This window comes from Meleagris gallopavo, chromosome 4, assembly GCF_905368555.1.
Source record: "Meleagris gallopavo chromosome 4, MGAL_WU_HG_1.1, whole genome shotgun sequence".
Lineage (NCBI taxonomy): Eukaryota > Metazoa > Chordata > Aves > Galliformes > Phasianidae > Meleagris > Meleagris gallopavo.
The window spans coordinates 19,583,880-19,608,021 of record NC_139407.1 but is presented as its reverse complement, the minus strand read 5'-3'; the positions used below and the strand labels follow the sequence as shown (position 1 = coordinate 19,608,021).

The window sequence follows — 24,142 nt, the reverse complement described above, 5'->3', positions numbered from 1 at the left end:
CAACCTGTGCACGTGAGACCAAACTTGAGCTGGCTGCCATTAAGTGCTAGTTCCTCTTTCCACCTCAAGATGTCTCGAGCAGAGAACTTCCCACTCTGTCAGATGAGCACTGCAGAAATTGTAAAGGTGGCTCATGCTAATAGTTCACTCTGAGCTGTCATATCCACCTATCAAACACCCATGCCATCTGGGGCTTCTGAAAGATTAAAAAAAGAGAGACAAACAAGAGGATTATTAAAAATTTAACTATATACCATATTTATTATCAATCCACAGGATAATCTGATTGCTACATGAGCTCATAAAAGCTATTTCACCTTTACAAAATTAAAAAAAAAAATGTGCCACAAGGATGTAATAACTGCTGATAACCAAGGATTGAATCTTAAAATTATAAATTTGCTGTAGAAAAGATTAAAAAAAATTATATTCACTTTAGAATTTTATTTTGAATAAAATATTCCCCTGTATAAAAAATAAAAAAGCTTGCTCTGGTTAGAATTAGAGTATTCTTTTTTTTAAATCTGGGAATTTGCATAACATCTCTGTAATAGTTTTTTTGTTTTTTTTTTTTTTCCCCTATTGTACCACGCGGCATTCAAGCATAGCAGATTAGAAAACAAACACGAGAAAAGCAGTCTTAAAATGTATGAAATCCACATGGAAAGTTTTAACTTTCTTTCCTTTCCACTATTCTTTAGAGACACTTTAGCAAGAATAGCCTTGGAAAAGAATACAGGTAGGGAGGGACCTTCAATGTGCCATTAAGTAGAGCAAGGTAATAAAAGGCCTTTTGTAAGTGCTTTCTTAATAAGGTGCAGAAGCAGACTGCAACGTTGCTAGTACTGCACTATGTACAATATTCACAATAGATTTTTTCTTATTTAAAAATATTCCAGCTAGTTCACATTTTCTCTTCCATTCTGAGGCTTTCAGTTCCATCACAGCCTTGACAGCAAGAAGCGCAGCAGCACCACTTCCCTTGTGGTCAGTTGGTCCTCTTATGAAACACTGGAACCTGCAAGTGGGCCAAAGTTCTTGTTTTATTTTCCTACGTAGCAACCCTGCAAGTCCACCTGGGTTCAGATGTACACACTGACGGCTGGAGTCCTGAGTTAAAAACACTCCGGCACTGGAGTCAGACACAGCAATGTTTTATATTGCCAAGGCTTTCTTTACCTTAGATTTGTCTAATGTGCGTCAAGGGATGAACCTCTCCTAGAGAAACGTAAAATACAAAACCAAACAAAACAAAGCTAAAAAACACACTGTCAAAGGCTTAGCAGCTCTTGACTCTTGACTGGGTGATGTCTGACGTTTTCTTGATGACGCTAGCCCGTGTCTCGCGGTCTGGCCGGCTGCTGCTAGTGGAGGCTGTGGACACTACTTGTGGCAGAGGGATGTCTGGGAAAGGGGGCCAGGAGCTGTTGTAAGGCAGCGGGCAGCTTTCTTCTTTGATGGTGACCTGGAGGTCAGGCTTGTTGGCTACAAAAGTAGCCATGCTGGGAAGCATATGAGAAGTGTTCCGCATTCCCAGATTGCTGAGATATTGTTTGCCTTCAATGTTTTTCTTCTGCCAATGAAGTCGTCCCTATGAAGGGGGAGGAAGAAGAAGGAAAGACTCCGTGAGTGAACGCACTTTGCAAACAGCTCCCAGTAGTAAGATGAAGACAGAAATATGCACAAATTGCACAGGAGTTACCCCATCTCTAAAAGCCTGAGTCACCAGCAGCTGGCTTTGAATGTCTTTGCTTTCTGTCAATTCTCCCTTTATAAGTCCTGTGTCTAAACCCTGGTGGCTCTCCAGCGTTCAAGACACTCTGCCCATTCTTCTCATGGAAAATAAAGACCTTATACACAGTATGCTATTGGCAAAATTGGACACAGGTGACCTAAAACTCAAGAGCTTCAAATGGAAGTCTCCTCCATTACTGGGGAGGGCTGGCACAGAGACTCAAAAGCTCTGTCATCAGAGGTAAGGCTGCCAGGAAAACCCCTTGGCAGCATGTTCACCCATCACAGGGATGAGGTCTGATAAGGAAACATGAGCATCCTGTCCTTTCACCATCACACATGCTGCAGTGGCACATCTTGTCAAAGGAGGGTCCCCACTGGGTTAGGGGAAAAGGCGAACCCCCACCTCAGCCACCACTGGTGCAGCAGTTGGGGCATTTCCACACTTTTCTCTCTTCCTTGTGACACAAACTCTCACAGGTATTATTTTCACAGGCTTATTTTCCACCTGCTCATGGAAGTAGGAACAGTCCTCTGGTACAGAGCAGAGGAATAAACACTATTATAACCATGCAGACAGAAGGTAGCTCTTGCTGTGTGCTAACTCAGTCTTGCCTGCTCGGGAAAGCTTTTGACCTCACACACCTCAAACATTCAAGTTGTATTTCTATCACACGTGTAAGCGTTTCCTCCAATTGTATGAGTTCACATGCCATTTAAGGAAAACAAAGCAAGTGTGTATCAGCTGAGATAAAATACTCACTACCCAGCAATGTCAATGCAGCGTACACATGCACGTGTGTGCATGACAAGATTAAACAGTTTGCTCCATATTGACAAACCAGCTGACACTGTTGATGGCTCTGCAGAGTATTTTCTCATGAAAATCAATTTCCTTGTAGCTTCAACAGATGAGGAAGAATGAACTTGCAGAGATATCTGTTCTGCTTGAAAATCATCCCAATATTTGTCTCCCCTGAAGCTTCCTACTTTTTCTTTCTTCCCCAGCTATTAAACACGAATGCTCCCCTAGCAGACAGTTGCAAACGAAGAAGTGGAAAGAATACCTCAGGATGCTATTTTGAAATCTTGCTCCAAAGCATTAAAAATCCAGAAAACACTTACCTCTGCATTTTCTTCATCGCTTGGAACGCTGTCGGTCGTTTCACTTTCTGTCAAATAAAACAGAAGCAAAAATGAAACCCAAGTAATTTTATCTACAGTAACAATATCCAGCTCAAGAGGCATGATCCACTTCATAGAAGTACAAGCAAACAGAGCCAAGCCAAACAATCAGAAAAGAATAGTAAACCATGAATCCCCTGTAAAGTAATCTAAGGGCCAGACAACACAGCATCTTTGAACTATTTGAGTAAATTCATATGGTTATCACGGTTAATATGGATACACTCTGGAACAGACTGCAACAGAGGTGGAAGAAGCAGGTCAGTGTTTTACTGCTCAACTTCTGGGTAGAGAGAGACTCCTGCCGGTGGGGAATACCCCCTCTTCCCCTTTCTTGGTAGCTAGAGGCCAGTTATGAGCAAAGTCCTGTGCAAATCCTTATTTTTATCTCCTTGCAAATCGTCAACAACATCACCCTAGAGGAGATAAGCGTGGTTTTGTTTCATAAACTGTTATCTCAGTTTGCCACCTCAAGACTTCGTTATCAGTTCCTGCACTTTATGACTGCTGTTACACTTTGCTCTTATTTCAGTTTTGCCCTGCCTCCCACTCTATTCCTCATCCTTCTGCCCAACACTCCAGCACAGAGAAATGCAATTACCTCCTGCACCACAGCAGGGCAGCCCCAGCAAACCCACCTCCAAACAGAGCACAGAGACACACACATACCAGCCGCCACTCCTCTGCACTGGGGGACAGGGCCACAGCCCCAGGAGGATGACCACCCTCCTGCAGCTCAGCCCTTGCTTGCAGAAGAGCCTGAGCCCCACTGTATTTTCAAGCCCTCTAGGTGGCCCTGCTAGAGCAGGGGGTAGGACCGCATGACTTCCCTGCATGTCTCCAGAAAGACTGGAAACTCCCTGCTCTTCCCCAGAGACTCAGCTAGGGACCAGGTTTAGGCAAAGGGCCATAAACTCATGGGCTCAGTTGTTCTTTCAGATGCAAGAATCTAAACTGCACTCAAAGTCCTTCTGAAATAAGTAAGCAGACAGCTCAGGTGCTAAACACCATTAACTTCCATAGCTGGCACCTTGCCTACTCCAGAGTCCCAGCCACAACATGCAGCAAGGCAGAGGATCTAACTGTGAAGCCCTATGAAGTTAACACTCTGCAGGGCTCCTCATTCACTGGCACAGGTATAGAGAGATGTGACAACATGACAAAGTTGGCTAATTAAGCCAGAGTAGGAGGGAGGGAAAGGGGAAGGAGAAGCAGAAAGTAATCTATACAAAAGGAGAAATGGTCCCGGAGACGGTCAATAGGAGGAATCCACACAGAGACGAGAAACAGATATTCCTTGACATGAAGAAGCATGTGGCAACAGAAAATAGTGATGCAGATGGAAAGGAATCCATCCTTGATGTTTATACATAACAAGATGCTGAGCAAGAGAGAGCACTATAGTTAGTAAAAGCCATGGAAGCTAGCCACTCTGGTATGGAAACTTAGAGAGGTCATTTGAATCAGGAAGGTTATTTGAATCAGTGTCAAGATGAGGTTGACTAAAAAAAATGGATTTCATAGACGTCAGTGGAAATATGAGGAAACTCATAAGGGCCAGAAATATCATTTGCCCGTGTAACCTCAGAAAGGAACTAGAGGGGTTTTTGAAATAAAGCAGATTTATGTAGGACAGCTGATACCTACGGCTACTTTTTTTGTTGTTATTTCAGAAGAGCTAAACTAAGTGCTCCTGTGCAGCTGTTATGATCATCCTCTTTCCTGCCACTCAGTGGTACCACCTGACAGAATAGGCAACTGCACTTGGCAGAGCCATAAGGGCAGGTTTAGGACTCCGTATCTGTATGGTTTTGTGTGTAACAAGATAAAGCTAGAAACATCACAAGAATGACCCATAAATGTCATTCTCATAATGTCAAACCCTGTGGTGAAAAAAGTTAAATTTTTTCTCATACCCAGTTGGACCAAGTTCTATTGCTTTGATTTCTGCCTTTTACTTCTCATTATGCACCACCATGAAAGAGCCTCACTCAACCTTCTCAATAACACTCCAGACTGAACAAGCCCTGTCCCTCAGCATCTCCTCACAGAGAATGAATGCTTCAACCCCTCATCACGCTGGCAGCCTTTTCCTACATTTGCTTTGTTTGTGTCTTTCTTTGACTACGGACTCAAAACTGGACCCAGTACACTGGAAGCAGTGTGACTTAGCACTGAGTAGAGGGAGATGATCACTTGCCTAGATCTACTAGCCATGCTCCTGAAGGCTGTGGCTTTCTCTGCAGCCAGGGTGCTTTGCTGGCTCATGTCATAGAATCATAGAATCACAGGGTTGGAAAGGACCTACAGGATCATCTAGTTCAACCGTCCTCCCATTACCATTACTTCCACCAGCTACTAAAGCATATCTCGTAGCTCCTCATCCAGACGCCTCTTGAACACTGCCAGGGACGGCGACTCCACCACTTCCCTGGGCAGCCCATTCCTAAGCCTGACCACTCTTACTACCACCCTCTTTCTGCAGAGCTACTCCGGATCCCACTCGCCCCAGACTGAATCACTGCAAAGGGTTCTTTCTTCCCAGGCACGGGACTTTGCATCTGTCCTTGCTGAACTGGTTGAAATTGGTGATCTCAAAGGTCTTTTCCAACCTAGACGATTTTATGATTTTGCTGACATTGTAAGATTCCTGTTGGCCCATTCCTGCAGCTTCTCTAGGTCTCTCCAGATGGTAGCCCTGCCTTCAGGCATACTGATGGTGTCCTCTATTTGTTGTCTACTTTAAATTTAGCAAGCATGCACTCCGCCACCTCTTCTGCTCACTGATGAAGGTATCAAAAAGGACTGGTGACTTCTGTCTGCATTCCAAGAGCTTAGATCCTTTAGCTGAGATTAAAAAAAAAGCATCACTGTTGCTTTTACACAGCCAGGAACAGTTTTGCAAGAAGCATTTGGAACAAGGACAAATGTTTCAAAGGCCCTGTCTCCCACCGCTAGTAAATTAAAGCACCCCTCCCTATGCTATGCAAAGCCCTTTTAAACGCTCTGACCATTACAGACTAAACACATGGGGAAGCATGACCGTATATCAACATTTCAGACTAACATTGGAGGTTATTCAACAGAATATCATAATACTCACCCAGACCCAAAGATAAAAAATCCTACATACATATTTTATAAAAATGCATCTGGAAGTAATTCAGCTTAATGAGTCAAAGGCAAAACCATGTATAAAATAATAAATTGCAGTGGGAACAATTAATTCTCAAGTTTGCCTAAAAAGATGACATTTCTGTTTTTGCCTCTGTCTCCTGAAGCTTGCAAGTTAGCAACACACTAAAAAAGGAAGGACAGGTTGGATATGAAACTTTTTCTACTTTCAAACATGGTTTTGCCCTGTTTCCTACAGAAATAAGGCTTGTATGACTGCAGGAACTCTATGGTGTGCCCATGCGTACATTTGTGTTTGTTCTCCCCTAACAGCTTCTGAACATATTGTCAGCCTTGGATAAGGGATAAATAAGGGCCAAGACTCTTAACTTTCTACCAATTTTATGAAAATAAGGGGCCAGATAACAACAAGAAACCATTAGCACCCTGACTCAGGGAAAGCTTGTTATCTCTCCCTTTTTTAAATATCAGAGAATCCAGATGGGAGACAGACGTTGGAAACCAGACTTCCACAGACCCCTTCTTATCAGTCACTACATGGCTGTTCTGGTCTGCAGACTATTTGTAACAAGACAGATCCACGCCCTCCTAGGGCCTTCAGATTCACATTTGCATTACATATCATTAATGCAGCCTTCAGCACTCTGTATCCACTATGGTAAGCACCATGGAAACATACAGCAGAGATTATGACCTTTTATCTTTAAAAGATCAGGCTGCCAGGGGGGCACAATATATTTGCAGCACATCACTTGTACCACTGAAAATGTCTCTCTAATAAAAGATGAAAAGGCCTCTCTACATTACATCCAAAAAGGTTCTTTTTCCATTAGTCACAGGCTAAAAACTGCAGCTTATATTTCCATCCTCAGCTCTTCTGAGCTGTTTCCCAACGTAAAATTAATATACAGGACCATGAGTTTTTGAGTTAAAAATACAGAAGCCAGCAGAACAGATATGACTGAATCTGTATCTGTGCCAGCTGCTCTTAAAGAGCCTGCTATTCCCCAGAGACCCCTGCCTCTGGACTTGGCACTCCCTAGCAGTTCAGTGTCTTTTGAGCATTTCTTAAAAAGAACATGAAGAAACATGAGGATGCTTACCTGCGTAGGACGAGACAGGGGAGATCTGTAGGGGGTACAACTGGCTCATGCTGAGAGGCTGTTCATCACTTTCTGTTGTCACCTCTACTACCTGGCAAACATCTGGAGGATTGGCAACTATCACCTGCTCCTCGCTGCTGCCATCAAGGTGCGGCTGTCCTACAACTTGGAGTTAGAACAAAAAAATCAATTACTCATAATACATCAACTCTGCTGAATCTCTAACAGCATGCTCCAAGGACAAGCTTGGTATTTGAGTGAACTGGAATCTTTAACACAGCCTCAGCACCTTCTTCCACATCCACCACCTGCTTTCAATGGGACTTCTACAGGAAAACTGTGTGATTTATTAAATTTCCACTACCTTCAAAGAAATTTCTTTTCCACTTGTGACAACTGAGAATGCCTAACTCTTTCCTGGCTTTCACTCAAAATGCCCTTGAGCCCACCCCAACACACAAGATACCCTGACACTTTCCTAGGGAACACCAAAGCCACATTCCTTCCTCACCAGGACATACAGACCGTGGCAATCTCTCTTAATCTGGGAAAGCATCCTCACCTAGTAAACTGCCAACATCCCATTGCATCTGGATGCTTTCACATTGATTACGCTCCATGAGAGCAAATAAGTCAGAACTGGTACACAAAAAACTGCCCTCACAGTCATGTAAAACTGGTGAAAAGGCAATTAATAAATGACATGTCCAAAAAAATATTTCTCCAATTAGAGGCTTATTGTCACTGACACTTGCAATGTCAGTGATGGCATGTAGAAAATCATAGCTGAACCTATACTCTGTAGTCCCTGTGGTCCATGACTGACACTACTGTCTAGTTAGTTACTGACATGTTTTTTCTATCCCCCTCTTGGAAAGTAATATTTAATTCTAAAGTAACATTTTTACTTCTACAAAGTAAAGGTACCATGGATGCTTTGCAAACACCCCAAAGCGCTCTGCAGGCACCAGCTGTGCTACAGATCACCCTTCTGAAATGGAGGAATAAACTTAGAAGTTACTCAGCAAAGAAGTACATAGGTAAAAGCCAATATCTCAGTTCTCTGGAGCTGCTAGAGACAATTCCCCATCTTGTACAACTCCCCTTTTGGTCCCAGCAATATGAACACATGACAACTGCATTAATCTGGCACTGAGCTAAAAGCCAGATCAGAACAGCGAGAAGGTGAGGAGCCCTGGAATGGCTAACCTGAATCCACAGCTGTCTGAGAGAAAAGGAAAGACTATCCATAATCCTTCACTGCACCATAACGCATCAAAAGGAACAATTTTCACACAGGCAAATTCCTATCGACTTCAACAATAGTTTGGGAAGATTTTATGCCAGAGGAACTGGTCCAGATTTATTTGCATGCTGTGAACTGTTGTTAGTCTTAAAAACTGTACAGCAATAAATGCTTATTTTAAGTTTTACGCAGCAAGTTATGACCTTTCAGGCACCAGCAGCCCATCCCACTTGGCAATGTCATTCCAGAAGTGGCCAATACTGGATGTTTCAAGGAAAAGTCACAGTTAATTCACCAAGCTTATGGTACTGAATTATTAGAAATTCAGGCAGCTTTTTTTTTTTTTTTTTTTTTTTTTTTTACCAGAACCCACAATGAAGAAAAATGTAGCAAATGAAGCACAGCACATCTTGAAATTCTTCAGTTAAGTGACCTAAGCACTCTGATTACTAATTTATAAAGGACAGATGTGTCTTTTCTTGGATGAACTCAAATAAATATGCATGAATGCACAATCCACTCCTGTCTTCTACCTTTTGGGCAAAGTTAGAGCACAACGTTTTCAAAAAGAAAAGTGACAGGGTTTTCTCCCAGGGAAAAGCTTAGTGAAATGCCAACCAACTACTACAAACTCCCTGAACCTGGCTATGTAGTCTATGAGACAATTCCAACATACAAAAGAGGATATACATACCTGATAGCCTTTTTTTTTTTTTTTTCAGTTGGATCACTACAATTATTACCATTTTGTTCCCGATATTTTGTTTTGAAAACATCTGCTTTACATTGGGGTGCTGGGGGTCAGGAGCACACACACACAGAGTTAATTTTTATCCACAAGAAGCCAGTATTGTGCAACCTTTTCAGGATAAGAGCAGGCCGTCTGCAGCGTTTTATCTTTCTCCTCAATACCTGGAGAATTCTTACCCCGTCCAAGAGATAAGTTTAGTGCAGCAAAACATACTGCTCATTTGGGCAATATGCCACCGCTCTCCTTTGAGCTGCACGTACATCAGAAACAGTGCAGGTGCTGTTTGTCTTTTCTCCCCTCCAGCTGACTTCTGTCCTTTCTGCAGAATTTATCTATTTTACCCTTTCTCCCCTGTTTATATTAAATACTGGCTTGGAGTACTAAATAAGGACTTCTCTCTTCAGTTTGGATAAGCAGCACACTTGCCTAGCCATTAATTAAACAATGTTGGATCACAGTTATCCACTCAAACCTTGCTGTCATACCCCTGAAAATGGATACCGGGCCTATTCATAAGAGCAAAGGGAAAAAACAAACCCCTAACTGGAGATATCTCTTGTGAGCCCAAAGGAAAACAAAAGCCCTTCAAGGGCCATTCAGTTCTGCTCCTCTCTTGGTTTCCACGTTAGACCTTTCAACAATTCTTATATCCCCTTATGGGTCCTGTTCTGTAAATTACTGAGATCTTCCAAGGTGCAACATGGATTCATCTCCCACTAAAATCGAACAGGAGTTCAGGATACGCTGCACTGTAGAAAAATGAGCTGTTCCAGTAAAATGACTCTCTTGTATGTTTGTGGATTTTGGGAACACCAGGTACATTGCAAAGGCTGCTGTTAATTGATCTCTGTTTAACTTGAAGGTTATACAATAAAAACTGAAGTGTAGGAAGCTTCCTCCTTGGGGCTGCATATCAGCCTTGCTGTATTTCAGATCTGGATTTGAATCAGTCATTATATGTAATTCATTTTAGTGTAATTCCTTCAAGTTATAAAGCTCTCTGTAACAGTATGAACAAATTCATTTCCTAAAACTCTTACAAAGAAAGAACTGATTAAGTAATCTTCCATGAAAAGAAAAAAAAAAAAACCACACTCATGAACTCCTCAAGCATGGAAGTGTTTGTGGGAATGACTTAACACAGAGCCCTGTGACATAAAAAAATGGTGGAAAAGAATAGTCAGTGCATGCAATTACTGCCATCTTCAAAAAAGAAGATCAATATATTTTTCAAGCACTTTTTTCTCGTATGTAGAACTCCAGAGAAAATAGTATATGGGTCACATTTCTAGGAGCTCTCACTGCAGTGACAACCTCAGCCCCAAAAGAGCTGTCAAAACCAGCCCAATTATTCCACCAAGGGCCAATCACTCACATTCTGAGATGACATACAATTCCTGATGAACCTGTTTCTAAATACAGACTTCACTGATCTTTCTTCTTAGCTCTCTAACGTTAAGAATTAACCCAACATTAAAAAAAAAACAACCAAACAAGTTCTTCTATTGCATCTTTTTGTTTAAACTCACAAACAAAATGTAATCCTGTATAAAACTGTTTTTTGAGGAAAGGGAAATTATCTCCCAGCTTCAGCATAACCTCCCATGGACACTGAGTAGCTCCTTACAGCAGAGAGCTATACTGTGCAGAAAGCTGATGTCAGGGAAAGCCACCTGAAGAAGTTCCTACATGCTTTGCTCTCAGAGAAACAGCCATGCTGCAGTAGTGCTGCTCGCCATCACTGCAGAGTGGTGGGGCAGACCTGCAGGCAGGACCTCGTGCAGCTTAGGTTAACAAAAAATACATAGACACAATTATACCTGGGTTCTTCTCCGAAGTGCACAGAGCTGCAGAAAGATGAGTTTGAAGCAGTCAAAAGTTTTCTTTTTTTTTTTTTTTTTTTTTCTGGCATTACCTATTTCATGTATTTGTCTTTTAATTCACCTGTATGCTTAGCATATATGAAAAGCACAGGAGTACTTACCTACAATGTTCACTGTACTGTCAACTTCATTTTTTATACTGGAGGACAGGAAATAGTCAGAAGTAACATCATTTAGCCCATTAATCCCAAAAGATGATTCAACTGGCTCTTGCTAGAATGAAAACAGTACAGTTGGGTCAGGTTTGATTTATTTTAGGAGCCTGGACTAAGTTCATCTCATTGTTCAGAGATGGTAATAAATCAGATTGCTTCTGCCTGCCCCATTCCCACTGTTCCCTGTTAGACAAAGTATCAGAACAAGTAATTTGGTTCTGTGAGAAGCAGACAGAGTTTACTTCCAAATCGTCAGCTTTGAAACTCCAGCTATTTTTCATTTTCAGATTTAGAGTGAGTCTTCTGGGAGCAAGAAATTAGTGTGCTATTTATTACAGGAGATCAACACTTAGAACAAACAAGGAAGAAACATTGCTTTCAAATGTATTCTATTTCATTTTCATCCTCATTCTCTTCCAAACATGCTCTATCTCTCAATGCTCTCTTAAAGGAAGCCTTAGCTTCAGTTTAACAATTACTAAATTCTAACCTTAATTTTTCTCTGCAGCAACTCAAAGTGTTTACATCAAATACAGCCCTTTAGATCACATCATAAACATTACCATAGGGCAACAGCACTGGGAAAACACCACCTGCTCTATATATACTGAGCTGCCCACAAGATGCATACTCTGTAGGTCTGGTGCATTCAAAAGGGAATTGAAAAATCTCCTTTCAGACTAGACACCAAAAAAATGTTAATTCACAAACTCAGGATTTCTTACAAAAGCTATAAACACTTTTAAAGAACTAACTACATGCCCAGCCTTCTCCCTGGTATTGGCACCCATACAAGGTTATGGGATAGAAAGTCTAAAGCCTTCGGTTCTCATTCTGGGTGGGCAGTGCTGCCACTGAAAGCCAAGTTCTGCATCACTGTTGCACTGATGGCATCTGCAGAGAGGTGCAGAAACTGCTGGTTTGATCTGTTGCCTTGGAATGCTCATATTCACTGCTCCAAAGCAGTAAGTGCAGGGCAAGGCGAGCCTCGGGACTCATGGTGCTAGCCCTACACAGCGCTAGCTTTATGAAGGTTTATTGTGGGGACCGGGGACAGGCTGACACGCAGTTTTTAGATGCCACATGCAGTGACCGGGACCCACTCGTTAAGAGATGTCCTTTGGACACACATCTGTGCTTTCCCAGCCCTCCAACAAGGCCAGAGTGCAGTCACACAATCTGTTCCCAGGCCCCTTTTTGCACATCAGAGGAGCGTAAGACATCTACAGTGCTAATGGCACAAGGTCTTTGATGAACCCTACTGGTGGTGTCAAAGACCCAGAAAGCAGGAAAAGATAAAATTAGCTGCTATTGATCCATCCAGGCTCACTGACTGCAGACAGATGAGGACTCTGCACTGGAGCCACAGTGCCGTGCAATGCCCCAGCAAACACAACAGCCCCCATGGGAATGCTGCTTGCACCATAACTTGCTCAGCTTTGCTGAGGCTTCATTACAGCAGAGTTTATTTAGTTGCCCTTTTCAGTAAGAGAAACAAATGCATATCCTAAAACCTGGGTGATGGGACCAGGTCCACAAAGGGACGTGAATATCAGCACAGTAGGTGTTATACCATCTTCAGTGTTTGAATGTCTGGAGGAAGCTGAGCTGAAAGGATGGGAAAAGTGTCACTTAGACTTAAAAATTATCTCAACAGACAGCTGCATGCATAGTCAAAATTAGGCATCTACCATAAGGTAGGGATTACGTCTCACAGGTAGGCAGTTCAACCTTTACCTCTGTTTCAAAGGAAAGAGCCTATTCATGTCTCCTTGGACTACTCAGCTACTTCTGGCCTCTTTTCCATTTGCTCAAGAGCCCAGAGACCAGGAGATGCATCTGCAAGGTAGGAGATGTGCCCCCCCCTAACTAGGGATTAGGTGCAGGCTCTCACATCCCCAGGAGGGTCAAGGAAGGGAAGAGTCCTGGCTGAGCATCCTGCTCAAACTCAACCTCACCAGCGGCATCTGGCAGCGCTCTTCACTCACATCAGCAGTCACCTTAGGAACTTGGGCACCCCCAGGGTCTGGCAGAAGTGACATGGGGGAGCTCCATGTGAGGCTCTCTTACACTAAAGTCCCTTTTCTCCGACCCTTAGCTTCTCCCTCTCTCGGTGTTATCCCACAGAGGTCAACAGGCAGGTCATGGGGCAGCTACCCACCCATTTTCACTAAGCAGAGGTTTTCAAGATAACTGCAAGGCTTTTAACAAAAACCATGCAGCTCAGAATTCACATCACCAAGCAAAGAAATTTAAGCAGTTTTTTGTGTTCAAAAATGTGCATTTGCATTAACTCACTTGTTGTACATAATAATATCCCAGACATCACTGTGATACCCTCAGCGACTAGTATTTGTGAGATTCATTTGAATGAAGAGGGAAAGATTGTGCAGGTAACTCTGCAGTTTTTCAGGTATTTAATATTTGGACTAAAATAAAAGTTATGAAGAAAGGGCACAGCAAAGTGCTGCAGCCAGCTTTGGAAGGCATCACGCGCTGCCCAGCTCTGACCAAAGGAGTTTACTGGATCCCTGGGAATCAGTCACATGACAACAATCTCACATGGCTGCATAATCCACATATAATGGTTAAAAATTGGTAGCTCATAGACAATTTGAAATCACATACAATTTATAAAGCAGTATTCTGACATGCAATTATACAAGTCACCATCACCAGAAGAGATTTTTGCCTTTCAAATTCGATTTTAATAAAGAAATTTTCCCAGCCCTCAGTATCCACCTCTCTGCTTCATCGAGACATGAAAGCCACAGTCCTTAACAAGCAAGCAGCAGAGCACTGAGCTGTTGTTCTGTTACAGACACTGCTGCATGCTACCATGGGCTGTGCTTTCAGCACTCAAATCTGCAGTTTCAGTGAAAGAACAAAGATTTCTGTGAAGCCTGAAAGCCTGGAAACTTTGCAATTTGCTTTATGAAAGCACTGATGTTGGACCAAATCCTGCTAGTAAATTGCACTGACCACCTCAGAGGGGCGTCAGCGTAACTGCAAATGATAGGAAATACCATGTTTTGCAGGGAAAATAAATGTGAGTTTGGATCCATGTTCTCAACAAAAGAAGTCCCATGCTGGCTGATGAGCTTTACAACTTTCTTCTGTCTTACAAAGCATGAGCAGAACACAAGGCTCTGACAGACGTCCCCTTTTCCTAAACAAAAATGAATTTCCAATGCCTTCTGCACAAAAAACCTAATTGCTCCAAAAGGTACTTCTATTGTTCTCAAGCACTGCTTCCATAATTACTGTACTTCTACTTACACAGACAAATGCCAAAGCTGCCAGTTTTCCATCCTCCAGGCATTGCAACACACAAGGGCTGTGTCAACTGATGACGTCAGCCGTGGCTCTTCACATTTTAAAAGAAAACAAAACTACACCAAAGTAACTGCAGCTACTTAACCAAACCAAAACCATGGGAGATTTGCAAATATCCACCATAAGACGCTACTGGGACTATTAAAAAAAACAATGGCAATAGATTATTTTCACAGGCTTTCAAACTACAAAACAGCTACTTCTTACCTTAATTTGTTTGAACTTGTCATCCTTCTCAGACTTCGTTTTTTTCCCTGCAACAACAAAAGGAAGATTTCTTAAAGCCCTCCATACCATCAATTGTCCTCCATGAGTTCTACATTCACTAAGAAAGAACCTTCAAATGTGATCAAAACAGCAACACCTCCTAGGAAAAGGATAAGTCCTTTTGCTTAGTTGCAAACCCACTTTAAAGACTGGGCAGTCAAAATTCACCTTGAGCACAGGGTTGCGAGTTTCATTTTTGAAGGACCAAAAAAAAGCAATCTCAGTCAAAAAAAGCAAGGTGAAAAATATGAAGGAATGACAAAGAACCAGAGACTGTTAAATGAGAAGGAAAGAGGAAGGAAATTCTCAAAGAAAAAGAATCCAAATACATATCTTGTCACATTTGAGACATCCTCACTGTACATAGTAACAAGAAAAGGGAGATTGTTCCTTTATTTAATGTGTGAGAAGAGATCACAAGAAATTTCAACACACATTTTTGTAAATAGTTGCAACACAGGGGGAGGGATATAGATTATAATTTATGCCAAAGTGATTTATGCACTCATGTTGGATTGGAGAATCCAGAAGAAAACCTAGAGCATATGGCCCTCACCAAATCTCCTGTGCCTTGTAAGACCTCAGCACTGCTGCCCCTTCTCCGTCTTGAGGAGACCCTAATGTGGAAGCTCAGAGTTGCTGATGAAAGCTCTGCTCTACCCACTCTTTGCACAGACGTGTCCCAGGAATTCCTCCCATCCCTACTACAAGATAGGGCTTAGAATTACAAATGTTTGCAGACAAATTCTTTTGCCCTCACTCATACATAAATTTAGCCGCACGTCATGTAGAAAGGACAAATGAGAAGATATACAAGGGCCAAAAGATGTCAGTTATATAGTAGCTGGATTTGCTGTGGAATCTTCTCCTGCTATGACACAGAGCTCCAGAATCTCAGCTTTCATTATGAACTGTTCTGGTTCTTAAAGCTACGAGAGGAATCTGCCACAATGGGTCAGATTATGGTTCATGGATATATGCCTGCATGTACAAAACACAGCACAGATGAGAGATAGGAAACAGTTTCAAAGCAAATATTCTACTTTTTCCTGATTGATCTTCTTTTCATACTATGATTCTGCCCCCAAAATGCCAAAATTATTCATTTGCATTCACATCTTAAAATTAAGATGAGCTTTATATGCCACAATTTTAAAAAACAGCAAATTGAGCTATATCAAATTTGATTTTAGAGGAACATCATGCAGAGGTACAACATTTGAACAGTAGGTTATCTTTTCAACTAATACATCTAGGCACTAGAAGATATCAGAGGAATAAGGAAGCCCATTTTCTACTCCATAAGCCAATAACAAAGCTAAAAAAATGCTTATATTTCTGTTCAACAAGAAACCAAGTATTCCTTAGACTGACCTGGAGTTTAGGTCCTCTCCTGGCATGTAGGAGATCCATTATCTAAACTAAATCTGGGGAATTTAAACAGTTTCCCACTTCACCACTATCATGCTGTGGGGGAAAAGAGCACAGCCTTCGTCCTGCTGTTTTCATTGCCTAGGTTACCTACCTAAAGAAGTGCCTCTATGGTTTAATAAAGTGTTTTCCCAGGATGCCAAACTTGTGAGTTTGCTCCTTGTATAGAAAACCCAGATGCTGAGTTTGTACTCCCAGTTCCAAGTGGCAGCTGAGTTTAGCTCTTATGTCCTACAGAAACAGATTTTTAGTGCAGGCCACAGCTACACTTAAGAGCATACTCTGCCTACTCAGATGAAAAGAGTGCGAGTTTATTTCTATCCTTGCTTGCAAAAAGACAGCAAAATGTCTGCTCCATATTCTGATGAGCTTTACTGTATGAAATGTATCAATTTCTAATATGTCCCAATCACTCTCCTGGACTGAAGGAGGCCCATTTATCTCATGAGAGATAGGAAACAAGCAGATATGGCTTTATGCTGCTTTCATTCACTAGGACACTTCACACAGACTGATTTTGAAACCAGTGCCACAGATATTAAATATACAGGGGTGCTCCTTTGTGGTATTCTCAGCTTCCTCAAGCCATGTTTTAGCTCAGCACTGATATTAGCACCACCCGCAGGAAAGATTATTCCTGATTCAAGCTACGGGTGTTCATAACTCTGCAAATCTTCAGCTGTTTATGCTGTGTCACTGCCTCAAATGAAACTTCAGCCAGTTGGCAGCAGTTACTTGACAGCCCCAAAATTCAAACAAGCACCGTACCTGCACTTAGCATCCAAATACAGCTCTGTTGGCCTTAGCAGAACTATCACTATTCAAGCAGCCCAGTACCCTATGTCACTGATCTCTCTCAAAGCAGCTCCTTCCCTTAATTGAATACAGCCCATTTTTCACAGAGACGTTCCTAAATTCCAGAGAACAGCTGGATGAAAAAGTCTGACTTTACAATAGGAGAAGTAAAACTGGCACTCTATGCAGGCCCCATGGTAACAATATAGCCAACACCAACTTCACACTCACAAGCTCCCTCCTCTACCTTTTTTGGAAGGTCTTTCAGATAACGGCAGCATCCGGTACACCCTGAAGGCATTGTTTCCTTTCTTTATACTTCTGTCCTTCACTTCTTCTATATCAGGCAGAGAGTTCATAGCACACCGGAAGTTTGCCTTCCATGTCTTTGGGTCGGGTTTATCTACTCCTGACTGGTATTTTCCTAAGCAAGAAAAGAGAGTTAAGCATATATGATGTGTAACTGAAAACCTTAGATAAACTAGTAACAGTGTAGGTGAACTTCAAGGTATTGGCCTTTGGTTGTCAAGACAAGCATTCAAACAACAGGTGAGGTTGCAAGAGAAAGTGAATGTTGTGATCTGATTCTCATGCACGTTTCCAGAACACGATTAACAGCTTCTGCCCAAGAAAGACCTAGGGCACTGCAGATCAGATGCAACTTTACAACAACATGGAAAAGCTTGTGCAGCATTTACCTTTAGTAAGTCTGGCTCAAATCCATAGAAGCATATAAAAAGCCCAAGGGACCAAGTCTACAAAGTGCTGAGCATGCTCTACTCCAAATGATTTTGAACCTGATCTTGTTAACATCTAAATCAATTAAGTTTTACTGTGCTTCTCAATGCAAATGAGTTACAGCCATTCAATAAAGCTAGAGATTACTGCAGACCTTGAAAAAAGCATTTAACCTCCCACAGATCTGGAAACTTCAATTCACTCTCTGTGTTAGTAAAAACAAAGACACGAAAGAAGGAAAATATAGATTTAAAAGGGAAAACAAAGTGAAAATCTGTCCTGCAAAACGAGAGTTCCAATACCTGTGTGAATTGCCCAGTTTCTAAATAACGGAGCATCTTTTTCAACATCCCACCCATGTCTTGCAGCATGCATCCAGGGAATCTGAAAAATCTTCTTCTCCTGGAAGGGAAAACAAACAGGAAATGCCAATGTTGATCGACTTGATGGATTTTCTGACTTTAAGTCACTTATTTAAAAATGCAGTTCCAGCATCTGCAAGCGTTTTGCTTTCTTCTAACACAGTGCTGCTGTCACTGGGCTCAATAGGAAAAGATCCTCTGGCAACAGTGAAAGCAGAATATAGTCCCAAATACACAAGATACTCAGATGCCCCTTCACAGACTATGAGGCTGGCAGCTTTCCAAGCTGACACGGATAAAACATGCAGCGCTAAACATTCCTAAACATTCAAACGAAGGCTAGTTTCGGCAGCACTGACACTCTCATGCTTAGAAAAATCAGATATAAAAATAAACAACCATAAGAACCATAAGAGATAATTCAAGGGGTTTAGAATTCAGTGAGTAAAACACTAACACAGTGAAAGAAAAGGATATTTTAAATGTACCAGCCAGGCAAACAGGGCACATATCAAAAGAAGACATGTCTGCAGTGGGGACAAAAAAAAAAAAAAAGAATTGGAACACCTATGTGCAGGGATGGGTTTAAAGGTAGTTGAACTTTTTAGTTCAGAAAATTTGATCCAAAGAGAAGCGGATTTAAAGGAATCAAAAGAAGGCTTGTTTGTCCTTTGTTTACAAAGCACAGAGTTAAACCAGGGCATGCCTTACATAGTGGAAGTATATAATGACTCACAAAGGGAACAGAAAAAACTCATGGAAGACAGTACACTACTGAGTCACTACTAAGGACGACAGATTTGACAGAAAAACCTGTGGGAGAATGTACTCTGATGGCTGTTAAGGATAACGAATTTGGATGCAGCTCCAACTCTGGAAGCTCAACTCCTTTCAGCACTTGAACAGCACAGGAACAGAAACAATTAAATCCCTCCTGACATGTTTCATATACTCTTTCTATTAGCATTTAGGCCCATGCCATCATCACAGATAGGACACTGGGCTAGATGGATGATTCCATGAGCCAAATGTGCTTTCATGTCATACAACATAGCATAAGAACACTTTAAAATCTTTTCTGCAAAGCTATGCAAAAAGTTTATGTTCCACAAACAAAATCCTCCTCTTGCAGAAGATGCACCTTAACCTGGCTTCAAACATCGACACATTGCACTTAAGTGCAACCTCTGCAGGTTTAGATTCCCTTCAGTGAAGAGAAAGGCATTTTCAGGGGACAATTTACCTCAACTCACCAACTCAATTACACCCCAGAAACGCCTATTTCCCTTCATTAACTGCAAACAACTGTAAACAGGCAGCCTTCATTTAAGCAACTGCACTGTAGATGTCTAAGGTCAGGGGAGAAGAATCCTTTGCCCTTCCCCTTGCAATAGCACTTCCTCCTTGTCTGTCTGGCTAATATTTCACTAATGTCAAGGTTAGGTTTACTTCTCTTCTTTTTTCTATGATCTTTGCTTTCTTGAGCATGTATTTTTTTTTTTTTTTTACTTTACTTTCACCTCTTTTCTTCAATCCTTTCATTTAAATTCACTTGTTCAGAATTGCACTCTTCTCTCATGCTTCTCTTAATCTTTTCCTTAATTTAGTAAATGCAGATCTAACACGATCTCTGTTCTCCTTCAAATTCTCATAAACTCACTCATTGTTAGGAAATACTCCTTCTCTGAAAGAGTGGTCAGGCGCTGGAATGGGCTGCCCAGGGAGGTGGTGGATTCACCAACCCTGGAGGTCTTCAAGGAACTCTTAGATGTTGTGTTGAGAGATATGGAGTAGTGAGAACTATTGGTGATAGGTGGACAGTTGGACTGGATGATCTTGTAGGTCTTTTCCAACCTTGGTGATTCTATAATCCCTTTCATGCATTCTTTTTATTTATCTCATGTGCCTTTTGCCACCTTACTCTTTCCCTTGTTAATTAAATCACCCTACAGAGATGCTCCCCTCTCTCTCAAGTAGAAGAGGTATAATGGAAGCTTCAATCCCATTGTCCTGCAGTCCACACCACTATTGTATTCACTGGAGGTAGAATAAGCTCTACTGTCTTATCTGTCCTAAAGATGACAACCAGTATAGGAGAAAAAAAAAAAAAATCCTTAAAATAAATAAATAAATAAAATAACAACAAAAAGAAAAATTACCAACAAGAATTGTAAGAAATGACCAGACTAAAAAGTCTTCTCATCTTTGGTTATTGGGAGAAGTTTGAATAATGCTACACAGTACTACAGAGGTTATACCACTGATTTCATATGCTGCCTGAAAATTCCAAAACTTATTTAGGAACTTGCATACTGAACTATAGATATATAGTTATATATAGACTATATAGATATATATAGACTATAGATACAGCACCATGTCACCATCAACAGTACTCACTGCTTCAAAGGAAGGTGCGAAGACTTTCCCAATAGCAGTCTAAGTGCTCATTACAGAAAGTCCTTCCTAATACTGTGTCTTGAAACACAAGGACTTACAAGAAATTGTAGTATCAATTAAAAAATAATCTACCTGTATCATCACTTCAAAATATACCTAATTTTATGTCTAGAAACATTTTCTCATCAACTATGTAAATATCCAATCTTCTCTGAAATCCCTCAATATTGCTGATTGTAACAATCTCAAGTGGCCACAAGTTCCACAGAATAAATGGTTGTTCTGCTCTAGTTTACCTAGATTCTTCCTATTCAAATACTATTTTTTCATTTCACTCATTATCAAACATTTTCCCATATCCTTCTTCATTACTTCTTCTAATAATGACTAGTAGGAGAGGGTCATCACTGCTTTTTCTTAAACTTGGAAAATGAAGTACTATTTTGCATAGCACTTCATCATCAGGCATTTTTGTAGGAGTCCTGTGTTTGTGCATAAAATTAGGCTCATCGAAGTCAAAAGCACAACCCACAAAACTGCTGCTGCATAATGGTCATTGCTACCACTATCCAATGGGGATATCAAAAGGGAAAGAGGTATCACATTCTTAGAAATAAGCAGGAAGAGGAAAATAGTATTCAAAACGAGAAACTCTAACTGCAAAATGCTCCAAGCAGGTGAATGAGCATGAGATCAGACTAATTAGGAAGTCAAAAGGCAAATTTTAAATAGTGACCTCCGTTTGGAGGGTAATACTCCAAGCAACCATCAAAGCAATGGGTTGCTTTTCAGCTCCTGTTACAGCTACTTCGCATGTTTCCATTCTAATTTCCTTTTCCAGACCCATGAGGCATGCTGACCTCACATTATCCTCCTCCTCACATCACCCCTGCCCTCTGCTGAACTGTGTAACTTCTCTCATGCCTTCCAGTTTTGTCTCCCTGGGATGGTAAAGAAATTCCCTTCCTCCCTTCTGCTGTTCAGCAAGAAAATATTTTCACTGAGGAGGAAGATAAGTATTTATTATTTAAGCCCTTTAGAGGAGGGAGTGTAATCTGGAGGAAAAAAGGAACATCAACAATGCAGTGCAGAGCAAAGCAGGAGGTGTAGTGTGACTGACTGAGAGTAGGGGAAGGAAGGTCGTACATCGGCTGTTACCTGACTTATCACTGTTAACTGAAAGGCTTAATTCCTCTCAATTCCCCAAGAAAAGACAGCCAATGACAAACTTGGATTGATACCCACTTCTTCAGTATTTAAATCTTATTTCCTTAAAACCTGTGCACACATACACATTCTCTTGCTAATCTGCCCCATCTTCTTTTCTTTAATGTGAACCATACTTTCCTAACCTCTAATTAAAATACACAAATTCTCAAATCCTACAATTTCCAGAGTCAATTCTATGCGTACATAACATGCTTCAATAGATATGACATTTTATCAAAGATTCCATGAATATCTTTGTTTATGGTCAGGATTTAGAGTAAAAAATACAAATATTTTTGGTTTAATGATTCATCACTGGAATTAATTTCTAAGCATTTTTGAACAGAAACACTTAGAAGTGCTATTAGCTTGTCGATCTGGGTAAAGAACTGACTGCGTGGCTGTGCCCAGAGAGAAGTGGTGAATGGAAATAAATCCAGCTGGCAACTGGCCACGAGCAGTGTTCCCCAGGGGTCAGTACTGAGGCCTGTCTTGTTCAGTATCTTTGGGAATGCTTCTCCAAAAGAGTGGTCAGGTGCTGGAACCGGTTGCCCAGGGAGGTGGTGGAGTCACCATCCCTGGAGGTGTTCAAGAAATGTTTAGATGTTGTACTAAGGGATGCAGTTTGGTGGAGAAATATTGGTGGTAGGTGGACAGTTGGACTGGATCATCTTGGAGGTCTTTTCCACCCTCAGTGATTCCATGATTCTATGAAAAGCAGCTCAAGATGATGCCAAATCTGAATGTAGAAGCAGAGAATCAGAATCTAATAGAGGTCAATGCAGGTCACTTAGCCTGGTGTCCTGGTGTTGACAGGAGCTAGAGCTTTGCTTTAGGAAAAGATTTCAAAATACTTTGGGAGCTTTGGTCAATATAGAATACGCTAGCTAAGGACAAAATTTTGCATGCAGACAGTTTATGCCAGAAGCACAAGACAGAAGCTGCTGTAACAACAGGATCAGAGCTGCAAACATTAAACAACCTGACATGCCTTGTAACATGCCTTTATAGGCTAGTACACAAATCTTGAAGAACTAATCCCTTAGTATAGGAGCAGTGTTTTCACACTGCAGAGCAAGTACGTTCCCAGAGTAGAGAAAGGTTACATGAACATAACCTACAGATAACAGCACTGAGATGCTAAACACATAAGATGCTAAAATCTGAAATACTTTTCCTGCTGCTAAGCACAGAGAAACGATTTTGGAATCAAACAGAAACATTCAAGAAAAGACAGCAGAGAGGGACTGTCAGTAGGAGAGACCTGACAGAAGTAGAGACAGTAAAGGAGAAGAATTCTGAATGTGGTATTTATATTATGAAGACAACAGTAAAATCTGTCCTCTTCCTCCTCTTCAACTATGACTCCATTATGCAAGAATAAGGACCTACTCAAATGCACAGGGCAGCTAACTTGGGAATGGATAAATAAATATTTATTTACCTAGCCACAGCATGTGAGAGTAACTAATGCAGGTGTTCCTGAGAAACAAAATTTGCAAGCTGAAGTTGACAGGGCTGTTGTTAATTGTGTAGTTACAAGTATTTTTAACTTTGTAAACTGAAATTAAAAAATATTAGTCTTAGCTGTCATTCACCGGTCTTAAAAATGAACATCTGAGCACCACAACTACCAAGAAGAGGATGCTAGACTAACTGGACTAGAGCCTCAAACAGGATGGCAGCTCCCATGTTTCTGCACCTACTTTACAGCATTTCCACTCTATTCATTTTGATAATAAAGTGGTTTTTTGTTGCTAAGACTGCGCAATTCCTTTCAGCACCGTGAATAACTCTTCTACATTGCATAATTCTGGGGTTTATTACAGCTCAAAGTCTGAAATACACTGTTTTACTGAATCAATTAAAAAATATCAACTGGATTCTGAAGTGCTTACAAAGTTTCTAGCACTCTCACTGTGAGTTCTGGATAAGGAATAGTAAGTTGGGTCTGGTATAGGAAAAATTACCTGATTTTTTTCTCAGATTCACTGCTTTAAGAAGTATCAGAGATTTCATACAAGTCTGAAAGAGATCATCACTTCAACTCAGAGGTTAATGCAGAATACAACATTCCACCTCAGATGAGCATTTTGTTCAAAATCCCTCTGACACTGTTTGGTAAGCAATTTGTTCCAGCTAAAAAACTTAACAGAGTCTACATTTTTTTTCACCAACAAAGGGTCAGAGGAGGGAAAATGCTTATAAACAAGTCACAAATCTAACAGGCAAATGCAAAGAGCTTCAGATCTGGAACGTAAGGCCAGAAGAACAGGTTCAGCAGGAAGCATTCAGCGTTGCCCTTCCTCCTTTGTGTTGCCCCTTTGAAGACTAAGAACACCAATGTACACTGCTGTGAAGGACCTCATTCACACACACGTGCAGGCGTGCTTGCAAAAACACACCCCTTAC

The 24,142-nt window shown here is 41.2% G+C and overlaps 1 protein-coding gene and 1 long non-coding RNA gene across 7 annotated transcripts in view; both read right to left on the bottom strand.

The window, feature by feature from the left end:
- Positions 1–231: 231 nt before the first annotated feature.
- Positions 232–24,142, bottom strand: part of IRF2 (interferon regulatory factor 2) — a 41,360-nt gene continuing 17,449 nt past the window's right edge. For all 6 annotated transcript variants that reach the window (XM_085222414.1, XM_085222418.1, XM_085222415.1 and 3 more), the window contains 7 exons: positions 18,062–18,161; positions 17,269–17,445; positions 14,736–14,782; positions 11,139–11,250; positions 7,158–7,322; positions 2,860–2,906; positions 232–1,591 (listed from right to left, as the gene is read on the bottom strand). In XM_085222414.1, the coding sequence (XP_085078540.1) occupies positions 1,280–1,591; positions 2,860–2,906; positions 7,158–7,322; positions 11,139–11,250; positions 14,736–14,782; positions 17,269–17,445; positions 18,062–18,161 (960 nt within the window). In that variant the 3' untranslated portion in view covers positions 232–1,279. The remainder of the gene's footprint in view (positions 1,592–2,859; positions 2,907–7,157; positions 7,323–11,138; positions 11,251–14,735; positions 14,783–17,268; positions 17,446–18,061; positions 18,162–24,142) is intronic.
- Positions 19,537–24,136, bottom strand: LOC146544435 (uncharacterized). The gene is made up of 2 exons (XR_014882900.1): positions 23,701–24,136; positions 19,537–22,469 (listed from the first exon to the last, which is right to left on the bottom strand). It is a non-coding gene; the product is annotated as an uncharacterized LOC146544435 (long non-coding RNA).